The sequence below is a fragment of the Dendrobium catenatum genome, unplaced genomic scaffold, assembly GCF_001605985.2.
Source record: "Dendrobium catenatum unplaced genomic scaffold, ASM160598v2 fragScaff_scaffold_716, whole genome shotgun sequence".
NCBI classification, from domain to species: domain Eukaryota; kingdom Viridiplantae; phylum Streptophyta; class Magnoliopsida; order Asparagales; family Orchidaceae; genus Dendrobium; species Dendrobium catenatum.
Genome location: NW_021319178.1, coordinates 7222307 through 7243130, shown reverse-complemented (window position 1 = coordinate 7243130; position 20824 = coordinate 7222307). Strand labels below are relative to the sequence as shown.

Below are 20824 nucleotides of genomic sequence, written 5' to 3'. Positions count from 1 at the left end.
AAGCAATGACCAAGAAATAATGAATAGGAACTAATGAAGTAAAATTATTGGTTTTCATAAAACAGTATATGAGGATTAAGTTTTCTACAATCAATAAACATTTTCCGACTAATGAATATTAAGCAGTGAACCTTCACTGCAGTGGCACTCAAAGAGCTTGCATCGCTTCCATGATCCGGCTCGGTTAAAGCCTGGAATGTAACAATTACAAGAAACTTCAAACAAAATGTTTAAGTAATTTAGAGGACGCCTAATATAGATTTGACTTACCCAACAAGCAATGGTATTTAATTGTGCTAAAGATGCCAAATATTTCTGTCTTTGGGCCTCTGATCCACAAAGTCCTTTAGTTGGCAGGAAATGCAGAGAATGAAAAAGATAAGGAATATGTCAGTTCCTAATCATGTTCAGCTTTTCTCACAAAAAAAAAATGTCAAAACTTGCAATTCTACCAATTGTAAGCATCGCCAAAGAAGAATGTGCCAATATAAAGATGGAGCAGCTAGCATCAACTCTAGCAATTTCTGCTATAGCAAGAGCACTAGCAGTGATTGAAAGGCCTGGGCACCCATAACCCTGGAATCAAACTTGTCTGATATTAGCATGCACTGAACACTTAAAAACAAGAAGATCTCGAAATACCAATACCTTTATTGTCCCACCAGTAACACCTAGTGCGGCAAGCTTTGGAATAACATGGAAGGGAAACTCTGCCTTCTCCCAGTACTAAAAGAACAGAATAGCAATGTATGACTTCTATTTGGATATGAGAAATTCACTAAGAAAAGGATAAAATACTGGAAGCATACAATGAAAAATCTCAAATAGAAGCTAACTAGGAAAACTAAAAACTTCTTTAATTTTTTGCCTAACATTTACTTGCTAAAGTTAATGTACACCGTTTAAGTTCAGATTCTAGAATTCATAAAAATTATAATGATGATGGATTCAAGAAGTAAAAAGTATAGTTTCCCTTTTTTCTTTTGGCTTCCATAAAACATCAAGTGCAACAGAAAACACTTGTGCATTTCAAATTGTTGTTTGATGATGAAATAAACTTGACTGGGCGTGCATTGCCAAGGAAGGACGGCTTCTAGAATACCAGTCTTTTTCATTAAAGGTGACAAGAACTTCAAGTAAATGGCTTGGCATTGCTTTTATGCGGGTTGAGGAAAGTTTTTTTGCCATCGATATTTTATAATTTTGAGGATTAAACTACCTTGTTTACATATGTATTTCAATGAGAAATTATCCAGAGAAAAAAAAAATAAAGGAAGTTTCTAGCATGGAATGTTTGTCTACTTTCATTATGTGCATTCTCACGTATCCACCTATAATGCCCCTCAAAAGAAAGGGCCTATGAGTTAAAAGCTAATTGATAGCCATCACTCTACATATTTTCTAGTTGTACTATAGAAGGTCACCACGTCACAATAGAAGGTCACTTTGATGATTAGAATCAAAAGGAATAAGCTAACACAACTAAATTCAAAAGGTTGAAATAACTTCTTTTGTGTTTTGAAATCAGATGATTACATGCATATATCAACTTATAAAATTGGTAAAAAAAAAAATTGAAATTGATTGAGTATTACTGATAAGGGCATAAGACAAAATTACGAAGTCATAAGATGATCTTCTTATAAATGAGTATGAGTTATTTCATATACCAGCTAATGAAAGTGTATCTAAGATATATACAAAATTTACAAAATTGTTACATCACAACATACATTAGGAATGGAATATTCTAATTCTTAAAAAGTTAAGAAGATTTTAAATTTCTACTTGAATCTTGGGGTGTCAAAAGTGGCTATTATTTTCTTTCTCCACGTCTAAACTTTCGAACTTCCCCAGTGGCTTGCGATCTACCCGACGTCCAATTCCCACTAGCAGCCTTCCTCTTCCCTCTTCCCGAGCTCCAGCCAACATCCACTCTTCACCCCAAGTGAAGACCACCTATGCCGCATCCACTTTAGTAAACATGTGAGACTCCAAGACCTGATTCTCTGCTCAACTAACCTCAACACCTCTTCACGGTAAAACCAATCCCGACCCACCTGTGCTTGCTGAACTCAAAACCCACAGAGCAGCCGTGGCTTTCACTCACAACCCCAAGCTCCTCTATATAGATAAATCCACTAAAGATTCATTGGCTTTTCCCTCAACAACTCATATTAAACATGAATGTCCTTTGATTCTCATTCACGTGGATACTGACATGCATGTTCCTTTTACCCTATTGACTACAGTTACATTTAAAGCATTAGTTTTGTCTTCTTCCTCTTTAACCCCTCTACAGCAGCACACTCTTTTCTTTAAGACCCAAACAGCACTTGTAAGAGCCCAAATTAGAAACTACAGCAACAGTCCAACTCTTACATTCCTCTCCAAAATCTCAGCCAAAACAGCCCACTTATCCCAACCTTTAAGCAATCAACTGAAGCTCACCCTTGGCCAAGCATTGCTTACAATATACTGACCTCATCTTTTATCCTCATTTCCCTCTCCAACCAGCCGGATGTTATCATCAATTAGCTTTGTTATAAATCTTCACGCCCTATCATAAGGTCTTATCTGAGTAGCATTTGCCACTCGCATCTCCCAGTTTATCTATTGGAATTAATCTCATAATTATAGCCTATTCCCAAGGCCCACTTAGAACTATTGTCTCAGCCCACTTGCTGAAATATTTTTTTTATCTCAAATGAGTTGAGCCTAAGCTACACTTTTCCCTTAAACAGAGAAACATTTTTTTTTTTTTTCCTTCTTTCATTATGACTGCTAACGTTTACTGTCAATAAGTATTGCTATTAGTTGCTAATATTCATATTAATATACCAATATTAATATTAGTGTAAAATATTAATATCAATGCTTACTGATACTTCTCTTTTTTATTGATATTGATTGATTATAGTCACAAATATTAGACGTTGTTAGCATTGTATGTCTATGACATTATAAATTTTGTTTTATTAGTTGATCATTCATGTTACTATTGTTAATTTTGAAGCATACATGTAAATGTATATACAAAAAAAAGAAAATGGTGGCCAAAAAAATAGGGGGTTTGATAAAAGAAAAGAAAAGAGAGATAAAAAAGGAGAGCGGAAAAAAAATATAAAAAAAGGGGAGAAGAAGTTCAGTAAAAAAGAGAATGAAAAAGAAGGGTTTTGTGCATTTTGTAAATTCGAGAGCCCATCTTCAATGCTTGCAGTGTGAAAAAACGACCACCTATACAAGTTTTTCTTAGCGTGGTAGGAAGAAGTTCGGCATGATACTTTCGTTGTTCGCGGCGCACCGAAAAATCGCATATACACGCTTTTCTTAACGTGGTGGGATGTGAACCTGGTGCGACGCCTACGGCGAAATGAGGATACATATAAGTACCCGCTCGTGGTGAAATAACTGCATTTTTAACAGGTGTTGTAGAAGACCCATACACGCATTTCTTAGCATTGTGGCAAACGAAGATTATGGCCACGGTGTCCAAGGACAACTATCATACATGCTTTTCTTAGCGTGGTGGGAATGCCCCATTTTTCATAGTTTCCTCTAAACGGGGAAATGTCGAGAGGCTACCGAAATTCCGTTTGAAGCATAGAGGACTTATACAATATTTGGACAACAGGGAACTTTGGACTTGGACTCGAATTTGAGCAAATACAAAGCACTTTAATTCAATTTGAACATTGATCGAACTTGCAAATATTGGACTCAAATCAAACTCAAATGATTGAAAAAGATTTCTGAACTTAAATAAAGTGAATTGAAATGAGAACTTTAACATTAAGTAAACCATGATTTGAGGATTTGAACTCAATTTAAACCATAGTGGATAGAACTTGAATTTGAACAAAATGCAAAAAACTTTTAGAAATGATTTGAACTTGAACAATGGACTCGAACTGAACTCAAGGACTTTAGATTTTGAGCCTGAACCAAGCAACATTAAATTGAACTCAAGATTGAATAAAATAATAGGGAATTTGGACAAGAATTGGATTTGACAAGAGCTTGAACCAAAAGCCTAACAGTTAATGAAATTCATGAGTTGTAAAAATGATGAAATCAAAGGAGGTTGCATCACTAAAGAGTTTTGTACAAATGAACAATAAATCTTGATATAGAATTCATTTTTTTGACATCTAACTTGTATTGATTATCCCAATATAGATGAAGGCATTGATAAATGCGATATCAAACTGATCGTATCTTACAAACACTACTCACTCATAAGCAACCATAAAATTCATGCAAACAATTTATTTATTTGAGGTAGTTGCAATGGTTACAAGCATATTTGGAGCATGCAATGAATGCAACTACTGATTGATGCTTTACTTACAAGCAACGGTCGAATGAAAAATGCAGCGATATGCTTATAATCAACCACACAAAATCTCCAATAAAACGTCAAGGAGTTATCATGTCAACCGAGATGCAAGCATTGATGTACAAACTTACCATACAGGGCATAAACTACCTTCAAGGGAAATGACGAATAACATGTAAAGGGTTATCTATACAAATATGAGAATGTTAATGCCACCATATGCATATCAATTACCCTATCATGTTTACTAGCAAGATGAGAAAATCACAAAGGAGATGGCCCATTTGTTATCTATACAAATATAATTATTCATTATGATATCTACAAGCAGGAAATAATAATCAGCAGACATATATGAGCCTCTATAAATCATTGTAAAAGATTTGTCATGCATACGACACCCCACCTATAAGTAGAAAGGGAGATTAGTAATGTGGATGTCATAATTCCCCCCAAAGGCAAGGGCGACAGATTTTTGATGAGAATGTTAATGTCACCATACAACAATAAGCGAGGAGCATCTGTGAATCACAAAGGACCCTTAATACATGTTCGACGAATTGTACACAGGTGACAATGAAAGACATATAAGCTAAGGTAGTAGCTTGCTAACCAACATACACATAAAAGTTAGTGGTGTGTGTAGCTTAACCGGTGATCAACAGTAATATGCAAGCTAATGCATTAAGCATATACAAAATGATTGCAATGAATGCAATGCTCCATTTGTGGATAAAACATCTACAAAATGTTGTAACTAGAGACAGTATATTTGTAGCATGTGCACAAGGTACTTATGAGCTATTGCATCAAGGGCGGATCTAGCTTCTTTTTTAAAGGTGGGCAAAAAAAAAAAATTTGTGGGGGATGGGCAAAGATGCTTAGGATTAATAAAATTAGGGAAAAAAAATTTTTTGGAGAGGGCAAAATGCCCAAAATACCTAACATATTCTAAAATATTTTCTCTAAAATTATATTTATATATATATAGGGTGGGCATTTGCCCCCCCCCCTCCCCCTCCCCTCCCTACATTTGGGGGGTCCGCCCATGTGTTGCACACCCTTACAGTCAACCCTCATACAATATCAATCAAACACACTAATCCTTTGCAAGTAAATGCAAATGAAATACAACAAAAGCAAACTCCTACAAGTCATTATAGAAGACCTATCATCTACACTAAATGCTACCTACGAGAAAATGTAGATGAATGATAAAAAATGCAAAGGCCTATGGGTGGCTCTAGAAGATTTGTATGTAAAGAGAGCTGACCACGAACAAAGGTATCATGTCTACGACATATGCAACTTTCCATACGAACAAAAGCAAGATATTCGTTAATGCATAACAAGCTACCTACTGAGAGTAAAAAGTAGTGTCCGATAGTCTACCTGTACAAAGAAGCAAACAGCTCAATCCACAAGCTGCTACGTCAGGCCATCGGATCTAAAACATGCATACAAGCAGACAGAAGGCGTGTACGAGCTTCCAAGTATAGCATCACATTCAAATGACAGTTGCCCACTCAAGTGATCAATGTTAAACATTCCAAAATGCCCCCACACATACACTATAACATGTATGCACATAGGTACACAAAAGGGCTTGTGCAATCACACAACCCCCATGCGCCCAGGCGAGCATGTTATGAGTACACATGTGACGTCTAGGGATGTTGTGCGGGTCAATAAATTTAAATCCGATCCTCCTAAGAATATAAATAGAAGTCGATAAGGTTCAGCAAATAATTATAAAATACCCCTCAAACACCTGCATGGGTCCCGGCGAGCATGTTATTGGTACACAAATGATGTCTAGGGATACTGTGCGGATCCATAAAATGAACTTAGTTTGAGCCCGATCCTTCCATATTGATAGATAGGAGACAACACGACTCAAATTATCAAACAAGTAAACAATCCTGGTGTCGACCAGAATATCTGTTGTATACGTTCATATAAGGCATTCAAGGCCTCCAACAAAGAAATTCATTAACAAAGGCACAAAGCCTACGAAATCCGAGGATGTCTACATGGTTCAATCCCTAAATGAGAATTACCCGTAATCACCCCGATGATGGCAGCGTTGAATGCCGATCTCAACCGGAGGGGTTAATTTTCAATATCTTTCAACATGACCTTAAATATTCACAAAATTTGAATATTTCAAGTGACCTCAAAGTCACTCTGATGATGGTCGTGTTGAATGCAGATCTCAACCGAAGAAATTAATTCCAAATATTTCAAATGCCACCCAAACACCCATAAAGTTTAAAACTCTAAAATCCACAAAATATCAAATTCGAATATTTAAAACTGAAATCTAGCCATAAAACACTTAAAGCAAAATTCATCCACCCTTCACCACGGTTTGCCGGGTGGATAAATTGAATTTTACTTCAGCTCACATAGAACTAATGCCTAGTTAAAAATATCACTATGATCAATTCTCAAATAATCTCCTACTAGTAAAGACGTGGTACGAGTTCTCTTACCGGCATTTTTTCCACCAAATGGCACAACAGGATAAACGTTTATGGCTAAGGGCCCTCTGAACCGAGTGGTTCTACCGCCAAATAACACCACAAGATAACGATTATGGCCAAAGCCAATACGTTTCTTAATTGCATCAAATCTTTGAGATATGAATCAATATGATATAATCGATAGGGCACAAAGTCCTCTATTAGCTATGGTGGATTCAATTTGTCCCTTTAGGTAAATATTCACCCCAAGTTTATAAAGTACGCTTGGACAAAGCAACCCATGCCAGCCGATAAGGATCCTTCTATCAGGTTGGGTCGACTACCTCCTCTGGCTAAGTAAACTAACGACCACAATGGCTGAGGAATGAGCTGATTGGGAGACATTGGACTCTATAGGAGAGGAGGAAGGGGGGAGAGCAATTCATCATAATGATGATTCAAAAGAAGACCCCCCTAGTGATGACAGCATTGATGACTTATGAGTTCTTATGTGATATGTCATTATTATTTATTTTTAGAATTATATGTTAATGAAATGAATACTGTGATTTAGGAAAGATAGAGTTTTGAGTTAAACTATATTTCATGTTGTCTTATTATTGGGATATTTTGATTTCACTTCATATCTTGTTCATTTTTAAGTTTTATATATTATTTACTCATTAGTATATAAAAATTTTGTTGCTACTATATGCCAGATAACACGTATCTCTACGTATCTGATTGACGACTAGCCTTAATCGAAAGTTCTCTCTCGTTATCGGGAGGGGTAATTAACTATAGGGGCTTGCGCCTATAGGAAACCAGAACTCAGATCATAAAGTCCTCACAAAAATGAGGGCGAAATCTCTGGGTAGTGTCTTATCTACAAACCCATCTGCCTTCCAAAATTTACCTCGGAACTTATCAGTTAAAACTCCCTCACCGGATAAAAGAAATCGCGAGGCGGGGAGGCCGGGGTCGAATTTTCGGAGCCCACAAATCAGATCCCGATATCGCTTCATAGATCGAGTAGGTGAACTTGGGCAGTAGCTCTGAATTAACATATGAATCTCCAGATGCAATGATGGTCGACTCTCATACCATCAAATGAGTCTAAGCAGGAGGAGATCGCTCAAGTGCAGTTGAGAAGTGGTAAGACACTACCATCTCTGTCGAAGAAAGGAATCCCTAATAAAGACAAAGGAAATGAGATAGTTGTCAATGAAAATATCATTCTCAAGGACATCAGGAAGAAAAAGGATTCAGCTAAAGGGATAGATTATAATATCCTATTCCTTCTGAGAAAAATTCCAGCACAACTTAGCATATACGATGCTCTGGTGATGTCCAAAGACCTTCGGGGGATCTTGATTCAGGTTCTCAAGAACTCTGAAAGACACCAGGCATACTATGCTGAATGTAACCTGGCTGAGGTCTTGCAAGCCCAAAATGAGCCAATCATTACTTTTGTAGAGGATGACATGATATGCTCAGAACGACAAACCATAACCGCCCTTTGTATGTTACTGCATAGAGTGACGAAATGATAATCAGCCGAATTTTGATTGATCATATGTCCTCTATCAACCTTATGAGCTTGAAAGCACTGAGATCACTTTATCTCGATGTGCAACACCTTGAGCAAGACAAGTTAATGGTGCACGGCTTCAATGAGAAGGGGTAAAAGATTCTAGGGTCATTTATGCTCTCTTTAGTATTTGGAGAACTCCATACCAAGGCAAAATTCCACATGATTGATGTGAATACCTCATTTAAGGTACTTCTAGGTTGTCCGTGGTTGCACAATTACGGCATTGTCCCGTCGACACTACATCAATATATGAAGTATAATAGTGATGGAAAGAAATTCAGAATCTCTAGTGATATTCAACCGTTTGCAGTTCACAAGGTGAAAATCTATAAAGATGCTAGGTACTTCATCCCCAAAGAGCAAAAGCTGTCAAGTTCTGTCAAGACTAAGGCAATAAACCTAAAGGTTGACAAGCGACTCAAATAAGAAGATGAAAAAAAGCAAGTGGGAAGAAAGAAGGCAATACCGACTCTTCCCAAAGTAGCGATCACTCCTAGACTAAAAAAACATGTGCCTCATCTAGGGAGTGACACGGATAAAGATGATGCTATCCCTCTTAAATCCCATGAAATATGCCAATCAAAAGCTAGGCGAAAAAAGAAGGCAAAATATTCAGATTCTAACTATAACTACGAGTCTACCTATATGAATGAGGTGCAATATGTACTCTTGAGAAGAGTGATAATATGTCAATTTTAGGCAATGAATATATAGTCACGTGTGTTCCCCCGCAACATTTCAAAGAAATTATTCCTCGAGATGTGCATAATGTTGAGGAACTCGTAACGTTTTATACGCCTTCTCTAAGAAATAGAGACGGACCAGGAACCCTATTTTATAAATCTGGAGAGTGCGAAGAAGAAGGGAATCGAGACTAGCTCCATAGGCCTATCGAGCACAGGGAGTTAATGTATACAAGAATGCCCAATTTTATTACTGAAAATATCAATAGAATGTTGCGAAAATAGGCTAGAATTCGCACTCCTGCACAACAACATCGCCTATACTTAAAGCTTTGGTATCAAAGAAATCCCCATGCATTGTGAAGAAAGGATATTCTCTTAAGGAGATGTCTATAATCCATTATTCAAAAGTACCCTAAAAAAGAAATGTGTCAAGCCATCACATGCGGGGAAATTGAATCCAATGACGATGGCGCTGAAGAGATTTATGAAACTGACAATTACGATGATCAGCCCATAGAAACCTAGCCTGCACCTGAAGAGCTTGTAAATGGTGTACAAGAGGCCACTATGGATGAGCTAAAGAAGATCAATTTAGGGACTGAGGAGGACCCTCGCCAACCTTCATTAGCTCTCTTCCAACAAAAGATTAAGTGGAAGAAATAAAAGAGCTTCTCTATGAATTCATGAATTATTTTGCCTGGATATATGTTGAGATGTTTGGCTTATCCCCTGATGTAGTAGTTCACAGAATAGCCATGAAGCACGGTGCAGCACCCGTTCAGCAAGCTTGAAAAAGAATGAGATTGGAGATTGAGGAACATGTGATTGCTGAAACCATGGTTTAAAATTGCGCAATACGAGGCACACATAAATTCATTCTTTTAAGACTCAAAGCCTACACAATGAGCGCAGAGAATTATGTGTATGCCTCAAGTTTACTAGCATGCCAAACCTCAGTTTTTAGAGGCTTTCGACTCTTAAAAGAAAACAAAATCTAACCTAATATTTATCTATTCGGTTCGACCCCCCGTTCACTCACCTATTATGTCATTTTCGAACGAGGGTTTCTTCTCCTTCTTCGAGCGACATTTTCTCCTCTTCGTTCCATTCGATAGACGTCGGCTTCCTTTCACCGAGAGTTGCTCTTTGCCTCTAGCTTGGAGTTCTCTTCTACCGCGAGATGGCTTGGAGTCTCCTTCGATCGACTGCTGAAAGCTCTTCTTCTTCATGGTAAGAGTTTAGAGTTTATTGACAAAGGTGAAATAGCTTTACTTCCTCTTGTTATTTGCACTCAAATGTGATTTTTTTTGTATATCATCACATTTATCGACATCATCCTTTGGTTTTCATTCATTTTTGGCAAAATTTCTTTTTAAAATTTTAACCAATCTTGCTTTGTTTTATACATACAATTTTCAATGATATTTGATTGAATGGTTGTCATGGATAGTCTAAGAAAATGAAAATGATAGGACTTTTATTTATATAATATTTAGATCTTGTTTTGTTAGACTTATGTTTATGTAGACATGTAGTTTAGGCATATAAAATAAAAAGTATAAGATGCTCAATAGATGTGTAGAAATTAATATCAAAAATTTTAGTATGAGAGATGTACTACATGTAATATGAATGTGAGTTATACACAAAGAATGTTTTGATCTTCTATGATATAAAATTTTTTTGTATACAATTTTCAATATCATTTGATTGAATGGTTGTCATTGATTGTGTAAGAAAATGAAAATAATAAATTTTTTTATTTACGTAATATTTAGATCTCTTTTTGTTAGACTTATGTTTATATGGACATGTGATTTAGGCATGCATAATAAAAAGTATAAGTCTATAAGATGCTCAATATATATGTGTATAAATTAGGTTATTTATTTTATAGTGGCTTGATGTTTTAATCTACTATTTTATATTCTTCTCATAAATGATTGTCAGAAGTAAGGAAAAAGCTGCATCCAATCATAGAAATGATCCAGCATGGAAACATAGAACTCAGGTGGATGTTAGAGGAATTGATAAAATATATGTATATCTAAAATGCAATTACTGTGACAAAGTTGTGAAGGGTGGTGTGACTAGGATGAAGGATCACCTTTCAGTGTCTCACAAGAATATTACACCATGCTCTAAAGTGTCTGATACTGTAAGGGAGAAGATATAGTTATACATGAATAAGTCTACCACGTCAAAACATCTTGCACATAAGCAGTTTGAGGACACAGTTAATGTTGGCACTTACTACGGACGGGAGCAGGAAGCGCAACGTTAAGGATTCATCTTCTTCGATAAAGCCCATTTCATCTAGGGCTATAGAGATCTTATGGATCATTATATGGTGCAAACATCAGAGGATAGATATCCTACTACACAAAACATGGCCCAAGAGAATGCAAGGGGAATGGAAAAGAGTGTGCAAGGATATAGGCAAATTCTTCTATGAAAATGTAATTCCATTTAATGTTGCAACATCACTTGCTTATTACAACATAATTCGTTCAGTTGGAGCATTTGTGAGAGGTTTAAACCTCCAACCATGTATGATTTAAGAACATGGATTTTAAAGGAAGATTTGGATAGCACTGATAAAAACATTATTGAATAAATTAAGAGGATTTGGGTCCAAACAAGTGTAATAATTATGTCAAATGGGTGGTCTGATATAAAACATAGAAGTTTGATCAACATGCTCACTAATAATCCTTATAATACTATATTTTTAAGGTTAGTTGAAGCATCTGATCAAGTCAAAGATGCTGAGTTCATATTTGAATTATTGGTAGCATTGTTGAGAAGGTTGGAAAACAGTTGGTTGTGCAAGTGGTTACAGATAATGCAAGTGCTTAGAAGGTTGCGCGGAAAAAATTTATGAATAAGAAGAAACATCTGTACTGGACTCCATGTGCTGCACGTTATATAGAGCTGATTCTTGAGAAGCTTGGGGAGCTACTTCAACACAAGAATGTACTTACTAAAGTAAAAAAATAACCAAATTTATTTACAACCACTCTTGGGTTCTAGCTCTTATGAGGAAATTTTCAAAGAAAGAAATTTTAAGACCAGCAGCAATAAAATTTGCCACCTCTTACTTGGCATTAGAGAGTATGCTGGATGTTAGACAATCTTTAGAAGTTATATTCACATCTACACAGTGGTTGAGTTGTGCTTGGGCGAAGAAGGCTGAGGGAAAAGATATTAGAAAGATTGTTTTAAATGACAGATTTTGGAAAAGTATATTGTATGGCATTACAACCACTAGATCTTTAGTTCAAGTTTTAAGGATAGTAGATGCTGAAAAGAAGCCTGCAATGGGTTTCATGTACAATACTATAAATGAAGTCAAAGAGATGATTGCCTCCAACTTAGAAGGCGAAGAGGAAAGCTTTAAGGGAATTTGGAATATTATTAATGATAGCTGGGAGCTACAGCTTCACCGGCACTTGCATGCAGCAGACTATTACTTAAACCATTAATATCAATATGCATAAAACAAGTCTACAAACCTCAAAATAAATTGGGATTGCATTATTACATGGATTAGCTGATAAGTGATGCAACTGAAAGATCAAATGCTGATATGCAATTGGTATCTTTTCGGAATAAAGAATGTTTTTTTATATTACAATAAGCAAAGGATACAATTGTCAAACGATCTCTAGATAATTTCAATTAATGTTTTAAATATTTATTTAAAATTTGTTCTTTGAGAACTAATTAGACTCTCTTATTTAAATATAAATTGAGTGGTGGATTCAATTTGGTGATGGGACTCTAGAATTACAGTTTTTTGTAAAAGTTTTGGATTTGGCATGCTCTTCATCTAGCTGTGAAAGAAATTAGAGTACCTTCAATCAAGACATACAAAGAGGAGAAATTGCTTATCAACATTGAGAATGAATTCACTTGTGTACATTATGTACACTAGAAGACTCAAAAATAGGAACTTGAAGAAAAAAAAGATAAATGAATAATAAAGATCATTTACTTTGCGAGGATGTAGCATCTGATGATGAGTGGATTGTAGATGATGAAGTTGAAGTAATATCGTCTGAATTACAATATGAAGATTTAAATATTGATTTGTTTGATGGTCTTAAAGCATCTACATCAACCACAACTCAAGAACAAATCAAAAAAGGTATATAAATAATATAATTTTCTTAGACTTTTATTAATTTATTACACAATTATTCATTTTAATATTGTTCAAAAATAATTATGGAAGAGGAAGATAACTGATATTGAGGAATGAGCTTATTGGGAGACATTGGAATCTATAGGAGAGGAGGAAGGGGAGAGAGCAATTCATCATAATGATGATTCAAATGAAGACCCCCTAGTGATGACAGCGTTGATGACTTATGAGTTCTTATGTGATATGTCATTGTTATTTATTTTTGGAATTATATGTTAATGAAATGAATACTGTGATTTAGGAAAGATAGAGTTTGAGTTAAACTATATTTCATGTTGTCTTATTATTAGGATATTTTGATTTCACTTCATATCTTATGCATTTTTAAGTTTTATATATTATTTACTCATTAGTATATAAAAATTTATCATTTTATGTTTATGCAATCTTTTGATTTTGAGGCTTATGACTCACCTTGCAAACGAAAAATGCCTCAATACCTAATTATGCAATTTTAAACATTGGCCGAAATCAAGAAGCTCATAGAAGCGGGCTTTAACCGCAAAGAAAAATATGTCAATTGGATCATCAATATCGTACCGGTGAAGAAGAAGAACGATTAAATCTGTGTCTGTATTGATTTTCGGGATCTCAACAAAACGTGTCTAAAAGACGATTTTTTGCTCCCAGTGTCAGAGCTATTAGTGGATAACACTTTCAACTATGATATGTTCTCATTTATAGACGAATCGTTTGGTTATAATCAAATCAAGATGGTGTCTAAAGATGAAAAGCATGCATCATTCAGAATGCTCATCAGCATTTTTTTGCTACACGATCATGCCTTTTAACCTGAAAAATGTTGGTGCCACCTACCAGCGGGCGATGACACATATTTTTGATGAGTTGATACATCAGAAGGTCGAGTGTTATGTAAATGACCTTGTCGTAAAGAGCATGAACAAAAAAAAAATCACCTAAATGATCTAAGAATTGTATCCAAGAGGATCAGAAAGTTAGATTTAAAGATGAATCCCCTCAAGTATGCTTTCGGGGTCTCATCCGACAAGTTTCTGGGATACATAATTCGTCATCGAGGAATTGAGAACAACTCTAATAAGATCAAGGTGATTATGGAGATGTCGCCACCACGAAATCTGTCAGCTCCACTCGTTACAAGGACAACTGGCTTTCATTTGGCAATTCATATTGAATTTGTTGGATAAGTGTCGGCCATTTTCAAAACTGATGAAGAAAGACATTTGCTTCAAATGGGACGAAAAATGTCAAAAAGCATTTGACAGTATCAAGAGATACTTGTTAAATCCTCCCATTCTCGCAGCGCCAATTTTAGGGAAGCCTCTTATGCTGTATACAACAGCACTAAAAGAGTCCCTCAAAATATTATTAGTCCAACACAATGAAGAAGGAAAAAAATGTACTCTACATTATCAGTCAGAGGCTGATTGGAGAAGAGAATCGTTATTCTCTAATTGAGAAGCATTATCTAGCGTTGGTCTTTACAGTTCAGAAACTTCACCTCTACATGCTCTCTCATAAAATTACGTTAATATCAAAGATCGATCCACTGAAGTTTTAGATGACAAGGCCAGCGTTGACAGGTCGCCTAGCTAGATGGGCGGTGATATTACTATAGTTTGATATCATGTGCATGTCACAGAAGGCGGTGAAAGGACAAGCCTTGGTAGATTTTCTCGTCGCATATTCTATGCTTGTAGATTCTTCACTCAATGATGATTTGCCCGATGAGCAAATAATACAGATCGAGGAGAAAGAAATACTACTATTTTGGGAGATGTACTTCGACAGGACATCATCAATTAGATCTACACAACCTCTAAATCTTGCAAAAGCTTAATTCGGCATCGATTTCATTTTCATAGAACCTAAGGGAGGTATAATGAGATTTTCATTCAGTTTAACTGAATCTCGGACCAACAATGAAGTCAAATACGAAGCTCTAATAGCAATTTGGAGATTGTGATTAGTGTCAAAATTCAAAATCTTCAAATTTTCGGCAACTCTCAACTTGTGATAAATCAATTCTTGAGCATTTACAAGATTTATAAACTTGAATTGACCCCCCACTACCACCGACGAACTCTTGAGCATCTGAAATAAGCGTCAAATGCTAAAATAGCTCGAGTTCTCTGCGGAGTTTCCAGAAACCTGTGGGCTCCGAAAATTGAGCCCCGGCCTCCCCCGCTGCTTTTTAGAGGAAGTTTGTAAAGGTGAATAAATTTAAATATCAATTCAGCTCACATGGAGCTAATGCCTAGTTGAAAATATTACTATGATTTATTCTCAAATAATCTCTTGCCAATAAGGACGTGGTACGTGTCCTCTGACCGACGGTTTTGTCACCAAATTGCACCGCAGGATAAATGGTTATGGCTCGGTGCCCTCTGAACCGAGTGGTTTTACCACCAAATGGCACTCCTAAATTATGATTATGGCCAAGGCCAATACATTCCTTAACGCATCAAATCTTTGAGATATGAATCAATAGGATATGATCGATGGGACATAAAGCCCTTTGTTAGCCAAAGTTGATTCAAATTTGTCCCCTTAGACAAAAATCCACCCCAGGTCTATAAGGTACCCTTGGACGAAGCAACCCATGGCTACCGATAATGATCTTTCTATCAAGTTGGGTCGACTACCTCCTCTGACTAAGTAGACAAGGGACCACGATGGCCCGGGACGACAGAACTATGGGATCTTGATTGGGTCTATCATCCATTTCCCCACCAACCGCTTTAAGTGCAAAATGGTGAAATTTTTAATTTTAAATATCATACCTTGAACTTACAATTCTAATGCCTAGCTACTACTATATGTCAGATAACACGTATCTGATTGACGACTAGCCTTAATCGAAAGTTCTCTCTCGTTATCGGGAGGGGTAATTAACTATAGGGGCTTGCGCCTAAAGGAAACCAAAACTCAGATCATAAAGTCCTCGCAGAAATGAGGGTGAAATCTTTGGGTAGTGTCTTATTTACAAACTCATCTACCTTCCAAAAATTTACCCCATAACTTAATTCCATTAAAACTCCCTTGAAAAAAGAAGCAGCAAGGGAGGTCAGGGCTGAATTTTCGGAACCCACAAGGCAACAAAAGATATTCAATGATAAAAGGAAAGAAATGGAAAGAGGCTAAGCTAACTCAAAGATTATTCCTTAAATCATTCGTTTTGATTGTAAAAAAAAAATTAAGGTGCATCAAATAAGAATGCTCAGACCTAATAGTCTCAAGTCAGAAGAAGAAAGCTGAAGAAAATGTTGATGATAAAATATGTAAAAAAACTCAAAAAAATATTTTGGATCAACTCAACCACAGATTCATCAGGAAGTGAGCCTAACGAGGAAACAAATAAATTGTAATAGATGGCTATGGTTGACTCAGGCAATTCAAACTTCAATTAAGTATATAATTTATCATGTGATGAATTATTTTCTATAATTGAAAACTTGCACAAAAACATCAACATCAAGCCTTTGTCCCACTATGTGGGGTCGGCTACATGAATCTTTTCTCGCCATTGTGTCCGGTTAAAAGTCAAATCCTCATTTAAATCTAATAAAGAAATATCATTTCTAATATTTTCTAAACAAGTCTTTTTATGTCTACCTCTACTTTTCTTAACATAAGTCGAATCTAAAGCCTCAACTTTCCTAACCGGGTCTCTCTCTCTCTCTCTCTCTCTCTCTCTCTCTCTCGGTTTCTCTGGACGGGAGTTGGCCGAAGAAGCTTATGAAAGGGAGATGGAGGGGAATCGATCGGGCCTAGGGGAAGAAGCTACGGCTTCTTATGGGGCTTCCGATCTGAAGGATCGTGGCTTCCGACCTCACAGAGAGGGAAAGCGTCGGAGGAGCTAAGCCGAAGCAGCGATGAAGAAGACGGAGAGGGATCGGTGTTGGAGATAGAGAGCGAGTGTGCCGAGAGGTCTCCATTCCTCTTCATTTTATAGGCGTGAAGAAGGAGCACAATCGAGGTGAGGTCGCGGATTTTGAGCCGGATATGCGGAGAAGCGATGGACTCGGCGCCGAATAGTGTACTGTAGCAGGATTTTCGGCTGAAATCATGGGATCCCAGCAGATACGAGGATTCCAACCGGGATTTCAACAGAAATTCGGGATCCAATTGTCAAGGTATGATTTCATTTTTGTTTTCTTTTAGTTATTGTACAGAGGTCAACAGGGCTTTATCCGCAAAGAAAAATATGTCAATTGGATCATCAATATCATACTGGTGAAGAAGAAGAACGGTCAAATCTGTGTCTGTATTGATTTTCGGGATCTCATCAAGGCATGTCCAAAAGATGATTTTTCGCTCCTAGTGTCAGAGCTATTAGTGGATAACACTTTCAACTATGATATGTTCTCATTTATGAACGGATCGTTGGGTTATAATCAAATCAAGATGAAAAGCATGCATTATTCAGAATGCTCATCGGCATTTTTTTGCTACATGGTCATGCCTTTTAGCCAGAAAAATGCTGGTGCCACCTACCAACGGGGGATGACACATATTTTTGATGAGTTGATACATCAGAAGGTCAAGTGTTATGTAAATGACCTTGTCGTAAAGAGCATGAACAAAAAAAAAATGACCTAAATGATCTAAGAATTGTATTTGAGAGGATCAAAAAGTTAGATTTAAAGATGAATCTCCTCAAGTATGCTTTCGGGGTCTCCTCCAACAAGTTTCTGGGATACATCGTTCGTCATCAAGGAATTGAGATCGACTCTAAAAAAAATGCACTCTACATTATAAATCAAAGGCTGATTGGAGAAGATAATCGTTATTCTCCAATTGAGAAGCATTATCTAGCGTTGATCTTTACAGTTCAGAAACTCCGCATTTACATGCTCTCTCATAAAATTACGTTAATATCAAAGATCGATCCACTGAAGTTTTAAATGACAAGGCCAACGTTGACAGGTCGCCTAGCCAGATGTGTAGTGATATTACTATAGTTTGATATCATGTGCATGTCACAGAAGGCGATGAAGGGACAAGCCTTGGCAGATTTTCTCGTCGCACATTCTATGCTTGCAGATTCTTTACTCAATGATGATTTGCCCGATGAGCAAATAATGAAGATCGAGGAGAAATAAATACTACTATTTTGAGAGATGTACTTCGACGGGACATCATCAATTAGATCTACACAACCTCTAAATCTTGCAAAAGCTTGATCCGGCATCGATTTCAATTTCATAGAACCTAAGGGAGGTATAATGAGATTTTCATTCAGTTTAATTGAACCTCAAACCAACAATGAAGTCAAATACGAAGCTCTAATAGCAATTTAGATATTACGATTGGTGTCAAAATTTAAAATCTTCAAATTTTCGGCGACTCTAACTTGTGATAAATCAAGTCTTGGGTATTTACAAGATTTGTAAACTTGAATTGACCTACTACCATCGACGAACTCTTAAGCATCTAAAACAAGCGTCAAATGCTAAAATAGCTCGAGTTCTCTGCGGAGTCTCCAGAAATCTGTGGGATCTGAAAATTCAGCCCCAACCTCCCCCGCTGCTTTTTTGGGGAAGTTCGTAGAGGTAGACAAATTCAAATATCAATTCAGCTCAGATGGAGCTAATGCCTAGTTGAAAATATTACTATGATTCATTCTCAAATAATCTCTTAACAATAAGGATGTGGTACGTGTCCTCTGACCTATGATTTTGTCGCCAAATTACATCGCAGGATAAATGATTATGACCCGGTGCTCTCTTAACAGAGTGGTTTTATCACCAAATGGCACTACTAAATAACGATTATGGCCAAGGCCAATACGTTCCTTAACGACATCAAATCTTTGAGATATGAATCAATAAGATATAATTGATGGGACATAAAGCCCTCTGTTAGCCAAAGTTGATTCAAATTCGTCCCCTTAATCGTACATCCACCCTAGGTCTATAAGTTACTCTTAGACGAAGCAACCCATGGCTGCCGATAAGGATCTTTCTGTCAGGTTGGGTCGACTACCTCCTCTGACTAAGTACACTATGGAGGGGCCACGATGGCACGGGACAACGAAACCATAGGATCTTGATCGGGTCTATCATCCATTTCCCCACCAACCGATTTAAGTGCAAAATGGTGAAATTTTTAATTTTAAATATCAGACCTTGAACTTACAATTCTAATGTCCAGCTACTACTATATGTCAGATAACACGTATCCGATTGAAGACTAGCCTTAATAGAAAGTTCTCTCTCGTTATCGAAAGGGTAATTAACTATAGGGACTTGAACCTAAAGGAAACCAAAACTCATATCATAAAGTCCTTGCAAAAATGAGGGCGAAATCTCTTGGTAGTGTCTTATTTACAAACTCGTCTACCTTCCCAAAATTTACCCCAGAACTTAATTTCGTTAAAACTCCCTTGAAAAAAGCTGCAGCAAGGGAGGTCAGGGCCGAATTTTCGGAACCCATAAGGAAACAAAAGATATTCAATGATAAAAGGAAAGAAATGGAAAGAGGCTAAGCTAACTCAAAGATTATTTCTTAAATCATTCGTTTTGATTTTAAAAAAAAATTAAGGTGCATCAAATAAGAATGCTCAGACCTAATAGTCTCAAGTCAGAAGAAGAAAGCTGAAGAAAATGTTGATAATAAAATATGTAAAAAAACTCAAAAAAATATTTTGGATCAACTCAACCACAGATTCATCAGGAAGTGAGCCTAACGAGGAAACAAATAAATTGTACTATATGGCTATGATTGACTCAGGCAATTCAAACTTCAATTAAGTATATAATTTATCATGTGATGAATTATTTTCTATAATTGAAAACTTGCACAAAAACATCAACATCAAGCCTTTGTCGTACTATGTGGGGTCGGCTACATGAATCCTTTTTCTCCATTGTGTATGGTTAAAAGCCAAATCCTCATTTAAATCTGATAAAGAAATCTCATTTCTAATATTTTCTAACCAAGTCTTTTTATGTCTACCTCTACTTTTCTTAACATAAGTCGAATCTAAAGCCTCAACTTTCCTAACCGGGCCATCGGAAGGCCTCCATTCTTGAAAACTTGCACAATAGTTTTAAATTATTTTAAAATAAAGACTCAAGTTAAAAAAAGAACATTTCACACTAGAGAAAGAACATAGCATTTTGTTACATGACTTGGAGGAAATGATAAATGAACTATTAAAAAAAATCTTGAGCATAGAATTGAAAAAAGAACACGATTTATTGCAAGAAGCTTATTTTGGTTTGGATAAATCTAAACATGAGTTTCATGTAAGGATGGATTTACTCATATCTTCAAATGAAGACAAGAGAAAGATGTGATAGAATTGAAAAAAACACTCTACAATTACACCATATTTGTATACACCACCAAAGGTGGCATCCCATACTGCATTTTTATCCCATAAAAAGAAGCTTAGAACCAATAGGCTCATGCCTACCTTCATAATAGAGCCGATGGAGGTATATAGTACCTAGCAACAGATGCTCAAGACATATAACTAAGATTAAAAATTCATTATACTCGAGTGCAAGAGCGATGATAAAGCAGCTCTTAGCAACAACAATACAA

At 36.4% G+C, this 20824-nt stretch overlaps 1 protein-coding gene across 1 annotated transcript in view; it reads right to left on the bottom strand.

Moving 5' to 3' along the window:
• The window catches only part of LOC110113353 (acyl-coenzyme A oxidase 4, peroxisomal), a gene marked incomplete at its 3' end in the record, with an annotated part of 49551 nt that overhangs the window by 20425 nt on the left and 8302 nt on the right, over nucleotides 1–20824 (bottom strand). Inside the window, exons 4-7 of the mRNA XM_028695949.1 lie at nucleotides 649–726; nucleotides 453–576; nucleotides 271–344; nucleotides 132–191 (exon numbers count right to left, since the gene is read on the bottom strand). Coding sequence (XP_028551782.1) covers nucleotides 132–191; nucleotides 271–344; nucleotides 453–576; nucleotides 649–726 — 336 coding nt within the window. The remainder of the gene's footprint in view (nucleotides 1–131; nucleotides 192–270; nucleotides 345–452; nucleotides 577–648; nucleotides 727–20824) is intronic.